Raw genomic sequence first — 20,232 nt, forward strand, 5'->3', positions numbered from 1 at the left:
CTCGGTTCATTCCTCTGTTCACGGTTTGGCCGGTCGATGCCAACTCGTTTCCAACCCGTTCTCGCAAATTTAATAAGTCAATATTGACTTATTAAATATGTGCATAGGAGACATACTTAACATAATAGATACCCTTAAAAAAATTCATAGAAAACACCGACCTTACCTAACCTTGTTAGTATCTTAAGATAAGCATCTTATTGCTTCGTAATTACAATTATTACCTAACCTATAATAGGTATAGGTTAAGTAATAATTGTAATTACGAAGCAATAAGATGCTTATCTTAACCTACTAACAAGGTTAGGTAAGGTCGGTGTTTTCTATGAATCTTTTTAAGGGTATCTATTATGTTTAGTATATCACCTATGCACGTAGTTAATAAGTCAATATTGACTTTACGAATTTGCGAGAACGGGTTGCTCGTTTCGTTGGCTCTACCGGACGTACGGACTCCTGGATATGGATTTCTTCGCGTTGGCATGGTCTCGGCGTCTCCCATTCTATGTAGCGCCCTTACCCGCCTGCGAGGCGTTCACGGTGGATGCCTTCGGCAGGACTTGTTGAGGTGGAATTACCTGTTCCTCTTCTCCATGTCCAGCTGTTGCTTCGGATTTTGGCTTGGTTAAAGTCCTTCCCAAGGAGAGTAGGCCTCGTGGTCTCTTGGTGGCCAACCCAGCTTTGTTTTCAGACGCTGCTTGATAGGTGTCCAAACCTGGGGCGTTTTCCGCAGCTCCGTCTCTTTCGGCAGGTCGGACTGGTCCTGTACGTGACTGGTTCGGCCTTCTCCTCGGCTCTTCGCATCTGCTCTGCTGACACAGGTGTTTCAGCATCTCTATGGTGATCGGGTGGCTAGTTGGTGTCCCACCTGCGAGCTTCGTCTTGGCAACAGTATGACGTTCCTGGCGTTTCTATTCACAATTTTCTTGCTCTTTGTAGGGTTGTCTTCTCTTTCACATCAGGTTGTCTTGACCTTTCCTGGGTTTTTCAGGACTGTTAATTTACGCTTCTTACTGTTGCCTCGTATTGTGCGGCGCTGGTTGAGCCGCTCCAGCTTGCATTCAGGGTGGACGTTACATCCGCCCCGTTCCGTACGCTTCTCATGTTGTTTCACATCCGACCTTCTCATGCACAACCTGAGCCGTCCTGGTCCTTGATCAGGGTGCCCTTTTATCCTTCCTCTCCTCAGTTTGTGGTAGCCCCTTTGGTTCAAGATTGTTTTTCAAAGGCCATACTTTGTTGGCATTGGCCTCTGTGGGTCGGGTCGGGGAGCTTCCGGCTCTCCTCCGGCACAGAGGTTGCTGCTCTTTTGGTACTGGTGGTAGGTTTGTATGGTTGCAGCCTTCCTCAACCCTTCTGGCGATGGTCAAGATGGCTGCTTTCCAGAGAGGGTCCTTGGGTTTTTGATGCTTGGTTGGTTTGGCTGGGTATGCGACATGTGTTGTCTGGTTGCGGCTCTTCGCAATTAACGTGCCGTGACTGGGGATGCGCTTTGGGTTGATCCGCTTCCCCTCGTTCCCTGTTTAGGGTTTCGGTCTCCCAGGTCGTCTGCAGTTTTTTTAAGTCTACCAGCCTGCGGTCTATCCTTGCACCCATCCGTTCGGACGTTTGCAGCTTTCGCTGTCGTGTTTGGTGATGTCTTGGGCTCATTTCAGCTGCGAGGATTTGGGGGGTCACACAGGTTCCTGGCCGCTCGTTCATTTCTGTGCGTGTCTGCTCCTGTGCGTTCTTGTTTTGCTTTGGGTTGCAGGTTGCTGCCTGTTGTCTCGACTTCGCATTGCGGAGTTTGTAGCGGCCGCCTCCCGGGTCGGTCGTTCTTTTCCTTCTCTTTGAGTATGAAGCTCCAGGACCCCGTAGGGGCTCTCCACAGAAAACCAGCGTTGAATGTGATGAAACTGCATTTTCTGGGTGAGCCCCAGAGGCTCCCTGGCAACCCTCCCTCCCACCGGTCGGCGTTTTTTTTTTTTTTTGCGTTGGTTGAAGCTTAGCTTTCAAACTGGTGCTAGGCAGCCGGCGTGGTGAGGTCCGGAGCCTTCCCCTCCTCCTTTCTCTCTCGGGGCGGGGAGGGCTGCGTGGACAATCAGAGCAGCAGTAAAGTGTGATGTTTGCTTGTTTCCTTGTGATTGTAGCGAGTTTCTACCTCTCTGTTTGTTTTTTGTTTTAGTTTTTTACCATGTGGGGTTTGTTTTGTTATGCCTACCTTTCTGGGTACCTAACCCCGGTCGATGGCAGATAAGGATACCCCAACCACAAGGGGGTTTTCCAGGGCCATTGCACCCTGAAACCTCTCTGAAGGGGCCAGATTCTGGAGCTGGTCCCTGGTAGGTCTGAACTCCATAGCTAATGTCCCGGTCTAATATAATATACATTTGCCCGATAAGCTCCAGGAGCCTCCGGGCTTCACCCAGAAAATGCCGTTTCACTACATTCAACTCTGGTTTTTTAGTGTGTGTGTGTGATTTATTTCAGATTTCTGCTGGCCGCATTACGGGAGATGTTAGTATTCGTGATGAAAATTTCTTTTATGCTGAACTAATGAAGCGTGAAATAGGTAAGCACAATGTGAACATTTTTCTACCTTGGGCTAGGTTCATCCCATTCACTACAGATATAGGTTGTAATATAAGGGTTTTTGTTATACCAATGGACTTAATCTTATACTCTCATAGAAGTTTTTTTGGTTTTATATACAGTACAATGGGCCCTCGACTAACGATGCTAATCCGTTCCCAGAGACGGATCGTAACTCAAATATCGTAAGTCGAAGCGATTTTTCCCATAAGAAATAAAGGTAATTAAATTAATCCGTTCCCCTCCCTCCAAAATATTAACATACAAATACATTTTATATTGAATACAATGTTTTTTTCTAACTACAATACAGTACCAAAGTACCTTTATGAGGGGCTCTTGATGGCATATGGAAGATGGTGATGAGGGGGGAGGAGGAGAGTTGTTACTGTTTGGAAGGGGAGTCCCCTTCCATTATCACATCAGGCAGTGATGTTTTCTCTGGGGTACTCTCTCTCCTACATTTTGCCTGAATACCACTAGGACCTGGTTGTGGTTCAGTGCTTGTTTGTCTCACTACAAATTTGTCAAGAGACATTTGTTTTTCCCTTCGTTTTAACATTTGTCTGTAATGATGCATCAGTGTCATTGAATAGGTTAAGGCAACGGCCTACTGGAGCTTGATTTGGGTGAGTCGTTTCAGCAAAGGTTTGCAATTCTTTCCATGTTACACACATTTTCTTAATTGTTGAGGAAGAGACATTCTGTACTCTTGTTTCTGCTCTATGGTCATCCTTACATGGGTTTTCATATGTTGAGCCTTACCACTGACTTTCCTGGGACTCATGGCGTGATATATAATAATTACTTTAATGTTCAAAATGCAAAAAATCACCACAAATGCAGAATTTCTTATAGGCGCGATTGTCACTAAGCAGGCAGCTGTAGTAAACCGAGGCAGGTCGGACCGCGTGACCGGGAACCACGTGCTCGGTCGACCCGAACGTGTACCAACAAATATCGGAAGTCGACAACACCATCGGATGTCGAGTCACATTTTTCGATGAAATTTACATCGTAATTCGAAATTATCGTAAGTAGGGGCAATCGTATGTCGAGGTGCCACTGTATATGGTAAGTAGAACTTTTTAATCTTTAACCCCTTAACTGTGTGGCCTCCAAATATGACCCCCTCAGTGTGCAGGAAAAAAAATATCTGGAAAAAATTCTTTTCTGTTTTGAAAGTGTCAAAAATCCTTCCCTGAGTATGGGTATAGTAACAGAAGGTCGAAATTGTACGTACTTTCGCTGCTATGGGGTCCGTAAGTTCGTGCGTGACGTCATCATTCCCTGGTCGCCCGTGGCGTACGCCTCCGGGGCAGGTAGGGTGCTTGGGGCAGGATGCGCGAGTTGCCGTGAATATATTTTCGTTCATTTTCTATGCACAGTTCCAAATACATTTTATATGCTTTTATGTGCCAATCCTATGTATAATGAACACGTACACTGTATTATGGCAGTAGAACATCCGTACTGTCCAAAGACACTGTGTTACATGCATGACACGTGTACACATATCGGGCACATATTTCCATTGTATCATGCTAATTCATGTATATATACATTCTATTTACACACTATCACACTATATACATTCACCATGAACACACTCAGAACTTTGCGAGTGTCAGCTGCCACAGACTCACTCCTCCAACATCCAGTCTCTCCCTCACTTCTCCAACATCATACTCGCCAACATTGCTCCTCCAACAATACTGTTATTGTTTGTATTACACTATTTTCACATGTTATGTATACCTATCTACATGTTTTATTCACCAGAACTATGCAAGTAAGCTGGTATTGTGTCCAAACTTTACAGTGGCCACCATACACTGCATAAGAAATCACACAGCAGCCAGCAGACGACGCTACGATTACGTCACCTCCCTCACCAACATAGCTCCTCCCAACATACTCCTGTTGCTGTTATTACATTATATACGCACACACACATTGTATATACCCATGTACATATGTGTTCACCATAGCAAACCACTAAGCTAGTATGGTGAGCAAAACAAGAGTGGCTGCCACACAGTGAGGCTACCTTGATTCTCTCCCTCCATCCCTCACCACAATTACTCCTCCCACAATACTATGCACAGTGCTTATTATCACCACAATCCTGCTGTTATCACAATACTGGTCACTAAATCCTGTAAATACATAATTAACCACAAGTTTATTTTGTAAAGGAACATAAGAAGTTGTTTGAAGATTCCTAGATGGACGAAATAATGCTGTAATGCTGTGGCTAGCACTGTGAACATCGTGAACAGCATTGAATCACTAATATGTGAACATTGTACACAGTCATTATCACACTCAGGCTCTTCTGTAATACTATCATGACTAAATAATACAAGTTATATATATTTTCTGTGGGGAGCCCCTACGGCTCCCTGGAGCTTATCGGGCTAATGTATGTTATATTAGACCGGTACATTAGCTAAGGAGTTCAGACCTACCAGGGACCAGCGCCAGATTCTGGCCCCTTCAGAGAGGTTTCAGGGAGCAATGGCCCTGGAAAACCCTCTTGTGGTTGGGGTTTTCCTTATCTGCCATTGACTGGGGTTAGGCACCCAGAAAGGTAGGCATAACAAAACAAACCCCCACATGGTAAAAAAACTAAAACAGAAAACCGAACAGAGAGGTAGAAACTCCCTACAATCCCAAGGAAACAAGCAAACATCACACTTTACTGCCGCGCCGATCATCCGCACAGCCCTCCCGGCCCGAGAGGGGAAGGGGGGAGCCCCGGACCTCACCGCGCCGGCTGCCTAGCATCAATTCGTAAGCTAATGTCAACAGGAATAGACGCTTCTCTGGCCTCAGTTTCTTAGGGGGTGTTTGCCTTGTGTGTCGCTCACTGCCGTGTGTTGTGTTGTGGGGTGGCCAGGTGTTCCTCATCAGCACTGGGGCTGCATGCATTTAGGGGCTTCCTTCCCTAAGTGCCCTGTGAGTACTGCCCCTGTGTGACAGGCTTATCTTCCCTGGGGCGTTTGGGAACCATTCCCGTAGAGGTTCTTGCTGCTCGGCATCTACCTCGCCCTTGGGGCCCTTGTTTGGCCCTGGGTAGGGACTGGTATTGTGCTGGTTAAGGCATCAAGGTGTTGCGCGACGTGCCACCTAAGCGGCGACCGGTTCCTGTTGCCACTGGGGACGGCGTTCTTTTGCAGGGTTTTTGTTTTGTTTTTATTTTCTTTGCCTGGTGGGGGGTCTGCCTAGTGTGGCTATAGTTCCACTGGTAGTGTTTGGCGGCCCTCTGCTAGGCCCCAGTGATTGTATATGTCGCAGGGGTTTTCAGTGTTGTCCTCTACCCCCTTGTTTTTTTTGTTTTTTTAACCAGTTAGCAACACCTTGCCTGGGCTTCCCATAGTTGTTACCCTACGGCCCCTGGAAAATCCTGTCCGGGTTCGGTGGACCATTGAATGTGTCTTCCGGGTTCCAACCTGTCTTGTACGGGATCGTTCGTTGCTGTGCCCTTGTCTCCGGGTGACAGTCGCCACTTTTACCTCCGTCATGTTGCCTGTTGGGTCACCGACATCTTGACCCGGAGTCTTGTGAGGTATATTCTCTGCTTGTTCTCCAGTACTCTCCTGATGTTATTACTGTTCAGAGTACAGGCGGCATCCGTGTTGCAAGCTAGGTTAGGTTGCTGCAACACGTAAGGTTGGTTTCCCACTCGGATGCCCCGGGGCCACCCCGTTTTGGTTAGGTGCTGTTCGCCCCTTTCCCTCCCATTTCCCGGCTCTGGACCGTCTGTGGGTTTTGGGGTCGGGGCAGGGTTTAATTGGGGCTGAAACTCTGGCGGTTTCAGGGGCTGCCCCGTTTGGGTTGGGGACAGAGGTTTTCAAGCCTGTTCCTCCTGCCAAGGCTTCTGGGTCTTACCAGCGGCCCTTTCTTGCTGCCTTTCCCATGGACTCTTCCTTTTCTTAAAGGGCGGAGGGCTTGGAGGACGGCTCTTCCCCGGGGCCTCTGTTGCTCCCCGGGCTGTGGGGGATGCCCACTAGCAGTTCTGGGGCTGTTTGCCCCTGCTGGGGTTTTCTGCTTCTGGGTGGCGTTTTTTGTCGATCTAGTCTGCTTGCTTTCCACTTTTGCTGGCGTGTTTTTGTATGTATTGTGTCAGTCACGGCCCCCTGTTCTGGTGGCCATTTTCTTCTGCCGGTTTCCCAGCATGGCCACTAGGGCGGCGCGGCATTTTTTTTTACATGCGCCTGGGTGTGCGAGCAAGCGTTCTTGGGCGAGTTTTTTCCACCTCTTTCAGGGGTTTTATTCTCCAGTAGTCGTTTCTTTGCTTCTCTGGTGTTTTCTGCCTGTTTTCTGTTCCTATGGGAACATTTGAGTGTTGGTTTTTACACCAGGTTTTCCGTTTTTTTGTCTGTTTTGGGTCTGGGCCCTTGGGTTTGGGCTCAGTGTCCCTGTCTGTTTATGCTTGCTCCCACACCTTGTCCCTCGGCTTTCGGTCTGTTTTGGCCGTTTCCCTGGGGGTTCTGTCTGGGGGCTGTGCTTTGCCTTTTGTGGTGTATTTTCGCCGGCAAATGTGGTAGTTTGGGCTCCCCCCAGGTTCGATTCCGGGTTCCTTTGGGTACTTTGGTTTCATTCCTGAGGTTTCTTCCTCTTGGGCCCACCTTTGTGGGTTCGGGGGGCTTTGTTTCCTCGTGTGTGACCCGGTTCTGCCTTCAGGGATTCCAGGGTCTTCCTGGCTTGCAGGCTGATCTTTTTGGGTCTTGGCACGTGTTGTGGTTGTGCCGGAGTCTTGGGTTTTGTTGTCGAGGTGGGCCTTTTGATGCAGTTTTGTACCTTCTTTGCCTGGCCGGCGTGGTGCTCTCAAGCCCACTCTGCGGCTTGTATTTTTTTTCATGTGTATATATGTGTGTACACGTATATACATGTGCATGTGTACTTTTGTGTGTGTTATTACCTAAGTGTAGTTACAGGATGAGAGCTACGCTCATGGTGTCCCATCTTCCCAGCACTCTTTGTCATATAACGCTTTGAAACTACTGACAGTCTTGGCCTCCACCACCTTCTCACCTAACTTGTTCCAACCGTCTACCACTCTGTTTGCAAAAGTGAATTTTCTTATATTTCTTTGGCATCTGTGTTTAGCTAGTTTAAATCTATGACCTCTTGTTCTTGAAGTTCCAGGTCTAAGGAAATCTTCCCTATCGATTTTATCAATTCCTGTTACTATTTTGTATGTAGTGATCATATCACCTCTTTTTTCTTATGTCTTCTAGTTTTGGCATATTTAATGCCTCTAACCTCTCCTCGTAGCTCTTGCCCTTCAGTTCTGGGAGCCATCATCAGCAAACATATTCATATAATTCTGTATTCCATCTGGTAGATCATTTATGTAGACAATGAACATCACCGGTGCAAGAACTGAACCCCGTGGTACTCCACTTGTGACGTTTCTCCAGTTCGATACATTGCCTCTGATTACTGCCCTCATTTTTCTATCAGTCAGAAAATGTTTCATCCATATTAGAAGCTTACCTGTCACCCCACCAATATTTTCCAGTTTCCAGAACAACCTCTTATGTGGAACTCTGTTGAAAGCCTTTTTTAGGTCCAAATAGATACAGTCAACCCAACCATCTCTTTCCTGTAAAATCTTTGTGGATCAATCATAGAAACTGAGTAAATTCAATAAACAGGATCTTCCAGATCGAAAACTATACTTTGTCTGATATTATATAATTTCTCTCCAGGTGTTCTTCCCATTTAGTTTTTATTATTTTTTCCAATATTTTGACTACGTATTACACTTGTCAATGATACAGGTCTATAATTGAGGGGGGTCTTCCCTGCTTCCACTTTTGTAGATTGGAACTATGTTAGCCTTTTTCCACATATCTGCTACAACTCCTATACACAGGGATGTCTGAAAAATCAGTCAAAGTGGAATGCTGAGCTCAGGTGCACATTCTCTCAGAACCCATGGGGAAACTCCATCTGGGCCAACTGCTTTGTTCTTACTTAGCTCCAGGAGCATTTGTTTCAGTTCATCTCTAGACACCTCTATGTGCTCTATCTGTTCTCTGAAATTCTTATTGTGTCTGGTTCTCTGAAGATATCATTTTGTACAAACACACTTTGGAACTTTTCGTTTAGTGTTTCACACATTTCCTTTTCATTTTCCGTGTATCTGTCCCCCCATTTTCAACCTCTGAATATTATCCTTTACCTGCAGCTTGCTTTTAATGAATTTATTGAAAAGGCCTGGATCTGATTTACATTTGTCTTCTATACCGTTCTCAAAGTTCCTCTCTGCTTCTCTCCTTACTGACTTACTCCTTACAACAGGGTTGAACCAACCCTGTTGCCCAGGTATGTATGTCTGTTTTGGTATAAATGTTTGTGTGCCTTCATCATATATTGTGCAAAATTTGGCATACTTCTCATTTACTTCCTTGCTTAGCAACAAGTCTGTCTAATTATACCCATGAAAAAAATTCAAAGTTCCCCATCGGGTCCTCTTTTGAAATCGAGTGTAACAACTGTTTCACTGTCTCCATTCTCTAGTAGATTATATTGCATAGCGTATTTAATGTCCAAGAGGATGTGATCACTCTTTCCCAAGAGAGGAAAGTACTGGATGTCAAATATCTCTTCTTTCCTGGTGAATACTGATCCAGTATTGATGGAACATCCCCTTCCCTCATTCTTGTGGCCTGCTTGACGTATTGATATGAATGTCTCCATGATGAGGTTTACAAATCTGCCTGTCCAAATGTCCTCTGTTCTTGCCTCGTAGGCCTCCCAGTCTATTGCCTTAAAGTTGAAGTCCCTCAGTACCAACAATCAGGATTTATCTTTGTCAGCTCTTACTATAATCTCTCATGACTATTATGAGGCCCTCTTGTTTGTCATCCAGTTCTTCCTTTGTCCATATGGTGCTTGCTGGCTTGGTACGGCTGTGCTCGTGCTGGGTACGGCTGTGCTCGTGCTGGGTACGGCTGTGGTCGTGCTGGGTAAGGCTGTGGTCGTGCTGGGTACGGCTGTGCTCGTGCTGGGTACGGCTGTGCTCGTGCTGGGTACGACTGTGCTCGTGCTGGGTACGACTGTGCTCGTGCTGGGTACGACTGTGCTCGTGCTGGGTACGGCTGTGGTCGTGCTGGGTAAGGCTGTGGTCGTGCTGGGTACGGCTGTGCTCGTGCTGGGTACGGCTGTGCTCGTGCTGGGTACGACTGTGCTCGTGCTGGGTACGACTGTGCTCGTGCTGGGTACGGCTGTGGTCGTGCTGGGTAAGGCTGTGGTCGTGCTGGGTACGGCTGTGCTCGTGCTGGGTACGGCTGTGCTCGTGCTGGGTACGACTGTGCTTGTGCTGGGTAAGGCTGTGCTCGTACTGGGTACGGCTGTGCTCCTGCTGGGTACGGCTGTGCTCCTGCTGGGTACGGCTGTGCTCCTGCTGGGTACGGCTGTGCTCCTGCTGGGTACGGCTGTGCTCGTGCTGGGTACGGCTGTGCTCGTGCTGGGTACGGCTGTGCTCGTGCTGGGTACGGCTGTGCTCGTGCTGGGTACGGCTGTGCTCGTGCTGGGTACGGCTGTGCTCGTGCTGGGTAAGGCTGTGCTCGTGCTGGGTAAGGCTGTGCTTGTGCGGTACGGCTGTGCTCGTACTGGGTACAGCTGTGATCGTGCTGGGTACTTATTTTTAGAACCGATTTACAAATATTAATTTTATTATTTTGAGGCCATAGATCACTGAACTGTGGCAACAAAATCAAATGAAGCACGCATGGTGCTGTTTGTACACGGATTAAACCCATCCACTCGTTCTGGAGTTGTTGTGCCAATAACATAAATAATTTCTCAAATAGCAGATGTCTATCATCTTACAGTTATTTTTTTTATTTTTTGGTTTTATTTAGTTTTCTTTAATTAGGATAATAAAGAGCTATTAAAACACCAGTTTTAGAAATTATTTAGTAATCTGAAACTTTCAAAATCATGGTTTACTGAGCTATGACGACACAGACGAAGGAAAACCAGGTGAGGTTTACAGTGCAGCATTCCCTTATCTGTCCACCCTCACTCATCTTGTTTCATCACAGAAAATGTATTCAAGAAAATTTCAACACATGTAGGTAGCCATTCATGCTTTAGCCTTTAAATTAATTTACAAAGTTACATGTGCCACAAATCAGTGAGCTGAAATCATAAAAACTGTCGTTCACTTGTGTGGACCACTCTGGCTGGTGTTTGTTTAATGTGGTTTACTTATTGTGGGGACCTCTCTGGCTTGTGTTTGGTTAACCACCGTGCTGCGCTGAGTTTATTGTGAAATTCCCCCGGTGCGCATGAAATAAAGTGTTCCCAAAAAATGTTTTTGCTTCGTAAAATGATAAATTCCCTTCCCTGAACATGTCTATGTAAAAATAAATACCAAATTCCACTTACTTTGGCTGTGGGGACGTGGACAAGGTGCGCTGTGATGTCATAAGTGCCTGGTCGCCCGTGCATGAGTCTCCCAGACACGGTCGCGCGGGCCATTCAAGCACCGGGTGTTGCCACAAATATATTTTCAATTATTTGTTCTATGTATTTCCAATGCAATTTTATTTGTTTTTTTATCGTATATGATGCATATTTGTGTTTTTTACAATGTGTATACAGTAGAACGTTCATGTTCCATGAAACTGTGATACATGTATCAGTAATGTGTCCATAATAAATGTTTATTATCGCAACATTACGTGTTAAAAATTCACAAAAATTACAATATGTACAGTTTCACACACTATTTACACAGTAACACACTGTATTACACACACACTACTTCAGAAGTGAGTAATAATCAACAAAGTAGTCCATAGGTACACAGCGCGACTTCGCTCTCAGTGCACCAGGTACAGATAAATTTTCACTTCCTGTTTCTTCATTCTGTGTGCTTGCAAATAACGCACTCATGTACACCCTTGGCTTTAGTACTTGTAGGTTGTATGTAGCCAAGCTTGTAAAGCATAAGGTAGTATTGTAAAGATTATAGGAAAAAGATCAATTTGTAAGGTAGTCTTGAAAAGGTCGCTTTGTATGGTCCCACACAGGAAGAGATTCAGCTTGCCTCAAAGAGTGTCCGTCAGTCAGAAAGAGAGTCAGGTATTCTTGAAAATATCTATGGAAAACGCCACCATGGAAGTCACTAACACTGTTCATCTATGCTACTTGTATCAAATGCATCATCACTAAATGCAGAAAACAATTCATCTATGTATCATCTAAATAAATTGGAGATAGCATAGGATTGCAAGGGTGACGCTCAGAGCTTCAACTGAATACGCTCACTGTGTTGTCCTCATAGGTGCTGTATCACTTGCGTCCGACCTTTGTGTTAGGTCCTTATTGCGCCTAGCTTCACCAATATTATGACCCTTATGTTCTTCAAACAAAAAGATTTGAATTTCACCGACAGAGCGTTATCTTTCAACACCACGTTGGACAGGTGTTTGGGAGCCAGAGGCGCGTGTGCCACCCATGGTTGCTCACTCAAAACTAACCCAGCCAGCAGCCCTAGGGCATTCTGGGAATTTTTCCAAGATGGCTGCCTCTCACTGGAGGTCCTAAAAGTCCATTTCGTACACAACCAACCTCGTACACATTTAGAATGGGTACCGAAAAATCAAAAAGAGTTTTCTCGGTTGGCGCAGTTTCCCGTCGACCGAGTATACTCGGTTGGCGCAGTTAAGTGGTTAATATGGTTTACTTATTGTGGGGACCTCTCTGGCTGGTGTTTGGTTAATATGGGTTACTTATTGTGTGGACCTCTCTGGCTGGTGTTTGGTTAAAATGGTTTACTTATTAAGGGAACCTCTCTGGCTGGTGTTGGTTAATATGGGTTACTTATTGTGTGGACCACTCTGTCTGGTGTTTGGTTAATATGCTTCACTTGTTGTATGGACCACTTGTGTGATTCAACTTTTCATATGAGGGAATTATTAATAGTAACCTGTGATTGAATGGGAAAGTTTTCCACCAGTCTGTGAACTCTGTCCCAACATCATAGGCAAATCTGCACCTCCTCTGCTTCGGCGGGCCATTGTTCATCGAACAGGGCGAGTAAATCCGGCCTGAAAAGTGTGCGACCTAGCTGGAGATTAGTTGAATCGGGGTATGTTGAATTGCAATTGTACTGTAATTGATTTTGTAGGTTAATTCCAGAGATTAAAATTTTTAGCTTGTTAAAATATTTCTGAGTTTTGTTACTTTAATTTATTAACATTTCAGGTCTTAAGCTGCTGTATGTTACACCCGAGAAGATCAGCGCAAGTCAAAAATTTTCTAGTATTCTGGAGAGTTTGTATCAGCGTCAGAAGTTGGCACGCTTTGTCATTGATGAAGCCCATTGTGTATCACAATGGGGACATGACTTCAGGCAAGAATGTTCTCCCTATTTCTAGTACCATTCAGTTACTGGTAATTCAGAAAATCTCGTTGACATGTGTTAAACATATGTTGAGTGCTTCTATATTTTCATATCCTTGTACTGTTATCTGCTCAGTCTTTTCAGCATAATTTCTCAGTACAGTAGTTATTGGCTTTGTGAGAATAAGTAGAAACCTGCATTAGTATAGCCATGTTGAAGAAATGACAAGTGATGGAGAAAGTGTGTATAAATGAGTTGAAGTGCAGGAGAATGGAAGGAAGGATGGGTAGGTGGGTAGATCTGGTGAATGAGTAATAAAACACAATACGAAAGTGAACAATGAAAGGTTCACACCCTTGATCAAGACAAAGTGCTCTTTGTTTTATTGAACAAAACAAAGTGTGAACAAAACTTAGCGCTCTTGCCTATTTCTATTACCTAGTGCATTCAGCTTGCGTGCCATCTGTTTACTCTCATCGGGAAACTCTAACCTTAACCAGTTTGTCTTGTGCCCACAGTATTTCATACAGGATGATCATATCTTCTTCTAATCTTTCTTAGACTTGTAGGATGACTTGTTTAATTGGTTCCTGGAGACGCCTCGTATTCCAAAAACTCGTATTCCAAAGCTAATTTCCCCATAAGAAATAAAGGGAAATGAATTAATCCATTCCTGACTACCCCAAAAACCCCACATGTTGTTGTTAGACAGAGTTCTTTTAACCTCTCTTTCTTTGTAGCTTAGTTCTTTTATTTCTGGTACCATTCTTATTGCAAATCTTGACTTCATCAAACTTCTGCTTATAATGTGAACAGTCAAGTGTAATTCTCTAAATCTTAAATCATCTTCATACTTTTCCATTCTTTCCTAATGGGGTCCTATTCTATGTAGTAATGGTATTGCAAATGATGATAATTATTTTCCCTACTTAATAATTCCTCTGTTAAGATTTCAATTGCTCGGTAATTCCTCTTAAGTTTTCCTTAGACATAGCACTTTTCAATACTGCATCCTACAAGTCAATAATGAATTTGAATCTGAATCTCGATAAATTAATTGTATTTTTGTAATTATGAAAGACAGTAAATACTGTACCCCTCCATCCATAACTTTTCAATTATTGTATTTCTCGTTAAATAATAACCTCTTTTTAAATGCTAGAGATGGACAGCAGCTCTGGAAACATCTTTTTGGAGTTAATATAACTTCGATATTTTACTTTTCAGGCCTGATTATAAGAAGCTAAATATTCTTCGTCAGCGTTTCCCTGGAGTGCCAACCATTGCTCTAACGGCAACAGCAACACCTCGAGTCAGAGTAGATATTCTTCACCAGCTTGGGCTCACTGACCCAAAGTGGTAAATATCTTATACCCCATGAGTAGCATTTAATCTTGCATATGTTCTTTGTTTTTAATTTAAGATTGAAGTATGTTTTCTGTGGAGAGCCCCTTCGGCTTCGCCGGAGCTATACCGGACTGATGTGTATATATTAGACCATGGCAACAGTCAATCGATAGAGTTCTAAGCCTACCGAGGACCAGCGCCAGAACCTGGCCCCCTCAACAGAGGCACAAGGAGCAATGGCCTATAGACATCCCAATGTAATTGGAAGCAATCTATGTCTGCCATCTACCAGGTCATGCACCCAGAAAGGTAGGAATTCCAAAACAAACTACAGCTGGTTAAAAATTGCAAACCAAAAGCTGAACTAGCCAGCAGAACTCCACAATTAAAAGTAAGCAAACAAGCATGATGTCACCACAACCATCGCCCTGCTGTCTGCGCAACTTCCACCTTTTCTGGGAAGGGAAGGGGGTGGTGGGTCCCAGACCTCACGCACCGGCTACCCAATCTCGGTTCACAGGCTGTTGTGATTGGTGCAATTGATTGACTCTGGCTTCATCCTTTTGAGCAATGCTGCAGTGCGGTGTTGGTCTTCTGTGTTGGTGGTGTGTGAGCCAGGAGTAACATAAGAGTACTGGGGCTGCATTCACCATCCCTAGGTACCCTGTAAGTACTGCCGTTGCAGTTCAGGGTTAACTTCCATGAGCAGTTTGGGAGACTATCCCCGTGTGGTTCTGTTGCTGCTCAGTGATTGCCTGCCCTTGGGGTTCTGCTGGAGTGATTCTTACTCCTGTTTGACCTTGGATAGGAGGTAGTCTCATCACTGGCTGGGGCACGAGATACTGTGCTGCTGTCTGATATACGCATTGCGACCGGTTCTGTTCCCCTGGAGACGTGCTTCTGTGAGGTTTTTGTTTTGTTTTGTTTTGCCTGGTGGGGGTCTGCCTGGTGTGGCTGTAGGACCACTTGTAGGATTTTGGTGGCCCTCCACTAGGTCCCCGTGATTGCACACGTCGCAGGGGTTCAGCTTTTTTGTTTGCTTGGTAGCTCTGGGATAACCGGTTAGCAGTACCTTGCTTGGGCTTTCCTTAGATGTCAGACTAAGGGCCCTGGGAACATGATTGGGGCTGGAGAAGACCTCTGACTCCCACCTTGCTTCTTGCGAGTTTGAAGGTTGCTCTGTATCCTTGTTTCAGGATTGACACTCACCATCTTTGTCTCTGCCATGCTGCCTGTTGGGTCAATGACATTTTTGACCCAGAGTCCTGCGAGTGTTGTACCTTACTTGTACAGGCATACCTCAGTTTAAGAGTTTAATTGGTTCCTGGAGACGCCTCGTATTCCGAAAACTCGTATTCCAAAGCTAATTTCCCCATAAGAAATAAAGGGAAATGAATTAATCCATTCCTGACTACCCCAAAAACCCCACATCAAACTAAATTTTTATACCTAATTCATCTAAATAAACCTACAAAACTATGTTCAAGTTATTACTTATCTAGCTGTTGAATGCTGTAGGCATGTGGAAGATGGTGAGGAGGGGGAAGGAGGAGAGGAGTTACTGTTTGGAAGGGGAGTCCCCTTCCATTATCACATCAGGCAGTGAGGACCTTTCTGGTGTGCTCTCCCTGGGACGTTTTATCTGAGTGCCACTAGGTCCTGGTTGAGGCTCGCTGCTCGATTTCCTCACCACAAATCTGTCCATGAAAGCTTGCTTTTCCCTTCTTCGCAAGCTGTCTCTGTAGTAAGGCATCACATTGTCATTGAAAAGATTAAGACAACGGCCTACTACAGCTTTCTCTGGATGAGTCTTTTCAACAATTGTTTGAATCTCTTCCCACATCTGACACACCTTCTTAATTACTGCAGAAGGGACATTTGCTGCTGCCTCCTCCTCCTCCACTGTAGAATCATCCGCTGCGTTGTCTTGCTGTTCCTGTTGAAGGGCTTGGAGTTCTTCGGTGGTCAGTTCTTCGTTGTGTTCTTCCACCAACTCCTCCACATCATCACCATCCAATTCCAAGCCCATTTGCTGGCCTAGACTAACAATTTCCTCAACAATAGGCGCATCATTTATAGGCTCAAACCCCTCAAAGTCTAGTTCTCTCACACATTCAGGCCACAATTTTCTCCAGCCAGAGATCAGGGTTCTTTGAGTCACTTCTTGCCAGGCTTTGTCAACGAGTTTTAAAGCACTACAAATGTTAAAATGCTGTTTCCAGAACTCTTTGAGGGTGAGGTTTGTGGCTTCAGTCACTTCAAAACATTTCCGGAAAAGTGCCCTTTCATAAAGTTTCTTAAAATTCGCTATGATTTTCTGGTCCATAGGCTGAATTAGAGGAGTGGTGTTAGGAGGAAGGAATTTAACTGTGAGGAATTTATTGTATCTGGGCAACAAATCATCTTCCAAGCCTGGAGGATGAACAGAAGCATTGTCGAGGAGAAGCACAGCTTTGAGTGGCAAATGTTTCTCCTGCAGATATTTTTCTATGGCAGGGCACAGTACTTCATTCACCCACTCTAAAAAAATAAGCCTAGTCACCCATGCTGTTTTATTAGCCTTCCACATCACACACTAATGGGTTTTCTGCACTTTATACTGTTTGAAAACCCTTGGATTTTCAGAATGATACACTAGCAAGGGTTTAATTTTCAAATCGCCACTCGCATTTGAACACAACACAAGCGTAAACCTGTCTTTCATAGGCTTGTGTCCAGGCAAGGATTTTTCCTCCTTGGTAATGTATGTCCTCTTAGGCATTCTTTTCCAAAACAGTCCTGTTTCGTCACAATTAAACATTTGTTGCGGTAGGTATCCCTCAGCCTCTGCAAACTCTTTAAATTCGTCAATAAATCGTCCAGCGGCTGGTTTGTCTGAGCTGGCTAGCCTCCCCATGCCTCGCAACACTATGGATACCACTTCTCCTTCTAAATTTTTCAAACCAGCCCCTGCTTGCCTTAAACTCTTTCGTATCTGCATCACTCGTTCCAGGGGTATTCTTAAGAAGGTCTTCGTGCAATACCCTGGCTTTCTCACAAATGATGGCCTCTGAAACACTATCACCTCGTAACTCCTTGTCGTGTATCCAAATTAATAACAACTTTTCCACTTCTTCAAGTATTTGTGGTCTTTGTTTCGTTTATTGTTCTTACTCCTTTTGCCACTTTAGCACTCATAATCTCATTTTTCTTCTTAAGTATAGTGCATATTGTTGATGTGGCTTTGTTGTACTGCCTACAAAGTTCAACAACACGTGTACCGTTCTCATGCTTCCGAATGATCTCTTGTTTCTCCTCTATTGTCATCCTCACATGGGCTTTCTGGCCTTTATCCTTACCACTGGCTTTCTTGGGACCCATGGTGAGATATATAATAACAAATTGTATAGTCAAATCACCAAAAATCCAACAAAACACTGAAAATCCGCGAGAAGAATTGATGTGGGGTAGTCACTGGGCACGAGACAATGGTAAACTGAGGGGCGGAGGGGCGACGATCGCCTGAACCACCACGCGCTAGGTCGGCCTGTACGCGTATCAACAAACTCGCGTCCCGAGGTAACCCTTCGCGTTCCGAGACATATTTTTCGAGGAAATCCTGCTCGTATTCCGAAAAACTCGCATACAGGGACACTTGCATTCCGAGGCACCACTGTACTTTAATTCACCCAGTCCACTGATGTTGATATTTGGGTGCAGGCAGCTTCAGCATTGCATGCACGGTTTAGGTTGCTGCAACGAGCTAGGTAGGTTGCCTTTCCGGTAATGCCCCGCGGCTGCCCCACTTTGGTTATAGGGACCCGGACTTGGGGGTGTTAGTCACCTTGACTTTGGTTTCGCCTGCACCCCCTAGTCTTTTTGTTGCTGTAGTTCATCCTGCTCCCCCCTCCTTCCCCTGCTGAGGGTTTCAGAGTCTAGCAGCGCTTTCTTGGTGGTGAGAGTCAAGTGGCTTCGGGGACTGCCCCTTCCGGTTCGGCGGCAGAGACATTTGAGCCTGTTCCTTCTGCTGGGACTTTTGGGTCGTGCCAGTGGGGCCCCCCTTCATCCTTGCTTTTCTGGTGGACTCTGCCTTTTCTCCAGAGGCGGAGGGTTTGGATGATGGCTCAGCCCCAGGTCTTGACGTGGAGGATCTCGGGGCTGGGGAGGAGTTGACTTGTGGGACTTGGGCCTCGTTTGACCCTACTTGGGTGTTGTTACCCTCGGCGCAGGGCTTGTTACGGGGGGAAACAGGGAGAGGGGTTTTCCCTCAGCATTTTCTTGGTGGTGGCCTTGGTGGTGATTTACATTAACTGGTACTGGGAGGGGGGGGTCCCCCTTGTGCGAGTTTGATATGAATTCGACTCCTCCCTGAGTTCAGTTCTGGGTTCCCTTGGGTTCCTTGGTTCCCTCCCTCCTCCCTTTCCCTCCTTCCAGAGGTTTTTGACCTCCCGCATCCTTCCGAGGGAGGTGCGGGAGGTCCTTGTGGCTTACCTCCTGCAAGACCCGGATTACGCCTTGATAATGGATCCTTCTTCTTTTGAGTTTTTCTCCACTTTTCCTCACTGGTTGCGTTACGAGGTGCCAGAGTCCTCTTGGCTGGCAGACTGCCACTTCTTTTCGTTGGGGGTGTGGCATGCATTCTGTTGGACCCACACACTTAATTGGCAGGAGTTGACTACTGTCGTTTAGGTTTACCGGGGGGGGGGGGGGTGAGTTTGAGCACCTCAGTACATGCTTGTTCGCCCCCGTGCTTCCTCATGATATCGATCAGATGCAGCTCCACATGCAGGTTTTCTCCCATTCGGCATCCATGGTGGGCGAGGATTTGCGCGCCTGTGGGCATTTGGCTTCAGTCTTGCACTTCGTTTCTCGGCTGGAGCTGTCTTTGGACTGGCTCGAGGAGGATGTGAAGGAGCTAGGCTCCAAGCCTGCATCCGGTGCGCTTGGCTCGGCGGCTCGGGCGTCAGCTGCCTTGTTGAAATTGTGTGCGCCGATTCTGAAGGAAGCAGTGTCTGTTCTGTGCTTCACGCCTCACGTGCTGGCAGGTGGTGCTCTCCACTCTTTGGAATCAGCTTGAGCCCTGGCTCTTAGATTATCGTCCCCTTTATGTCCGTTGCTGTTTGCAGAGTTTGCGGTGGTGCATTTTCTGCAGGCGGCTTCGTCTAGTTGCCTACCTATGTCGGACTTGTTGGTTCTTCTGGCGGGGGTGGGAGGGGGGGTCCTGCCCGGAAGGGTTGTTCCAGGGCTCAGGTTTCCTTTGGTTGTTGTAAGTCAGTTGTGCCAGATCCAGGGCCCTTCTGCGGAGCCGTCGGCAACTAGTCGGCGCAGTGATAACTCTGAGCGTCAGTCGGGCTCTTATAAGGGTCGTCGGCCCTTTAGCGGTTCGCCTTGTTGACGAGGAGGGGTAGGCTCGCGTTGTTTGCTCCTGACTGGACCCACAATTCGAGGGCGTTTTGGGTCGTTTCCTCCAGCCTGCCACTGCAGGCTGGAGGTAAGTCACCTTACCTTACCTTGGTCAAGGTAAGGTAAGGTGGCAATGGGTGGCTCCTCCTCCTTTAGCGGGTTTGGGGCTGGAGGGGCAGGCCTCTTGCCCTGCGCTCTGTCGGGTTATCCTTGAGTGGGTTTGCTTAGGCGTGGGCTAAACGACTGGGTCCATCAGGTGGGTTTCCCGCCTGTTTCCAGTACCGAAACGGGACTGTGAGGACCTGAGGAGCCGGGCGCTTGTATGGTGTCCCTGGACCTCCAGGACACATATTGGCACATCCCAATTTATTCAGGGTTCAAGGACTGGCTCGGGTTTTGTCATGGGGCAACAAGCTTTCCGTTTTCGTTGCCTTCCTTTCGGCTTAAAGCTGGCACCGTGCGTGTTCACACGCCATACCCAGGTCGTGGTGACCCATTTGCGTCTGTTAAGGGTTTGGGTTCTGGCTTACCTCGACGACTGACTGGTCTTGGCTCCCAGC

The 20,232-nt window shown here is 46.2% G+C and overlaps 1 protein-coding gene across 7 annotated transcripts in view; it reads left to right on the forward strand.

Annotated features, from left to right (window-relative positions):
- Window positions 1-20,232, forward strand: part of LOC123763900 (recQ-like DNA helicase BLM) — a 134,690-nt gene that overhangs the window by 69,163 nt on the left and 45,295 nt on the right. For all 7 annotated transcript variants that reach the window (XM_069330137.1, XM_069330141.1, XM_069330140.1 and 4 more), the window contains 3 exons: window positions 2,470-2,551; window positions 12,805-12,952; window positions 14,171-14,302. In XM_069330137.1, the coding sequence (XP_069186238.1) occupies window positions 2,470-2,551; window positions 12,805-12,952; window positions 14,171-14,302 (362 nt within the window). The remainder of the gene's footprint in view (window positions 1-2,469; window positions 2,552-12,804; window positions 12,953-14,170; window positions 14,303-20,232) is intronic.

The sequence above is a fragment of the Procambarus clarkii genome, chromosome 23 (genome assembly GCF_040958095.1).
Source record: "Procambarus clarkii isolate CNS0578487 chromosome 23, FALCON_Pclarkii_2.0, whole genome shotgun sequence".
Lineage (NCBI taxonomy): Eukaryota > Metazoa > Arthropoda > Malacostraca > Decapoda > Cambaridae > Procambarus > Procambarus clarkii.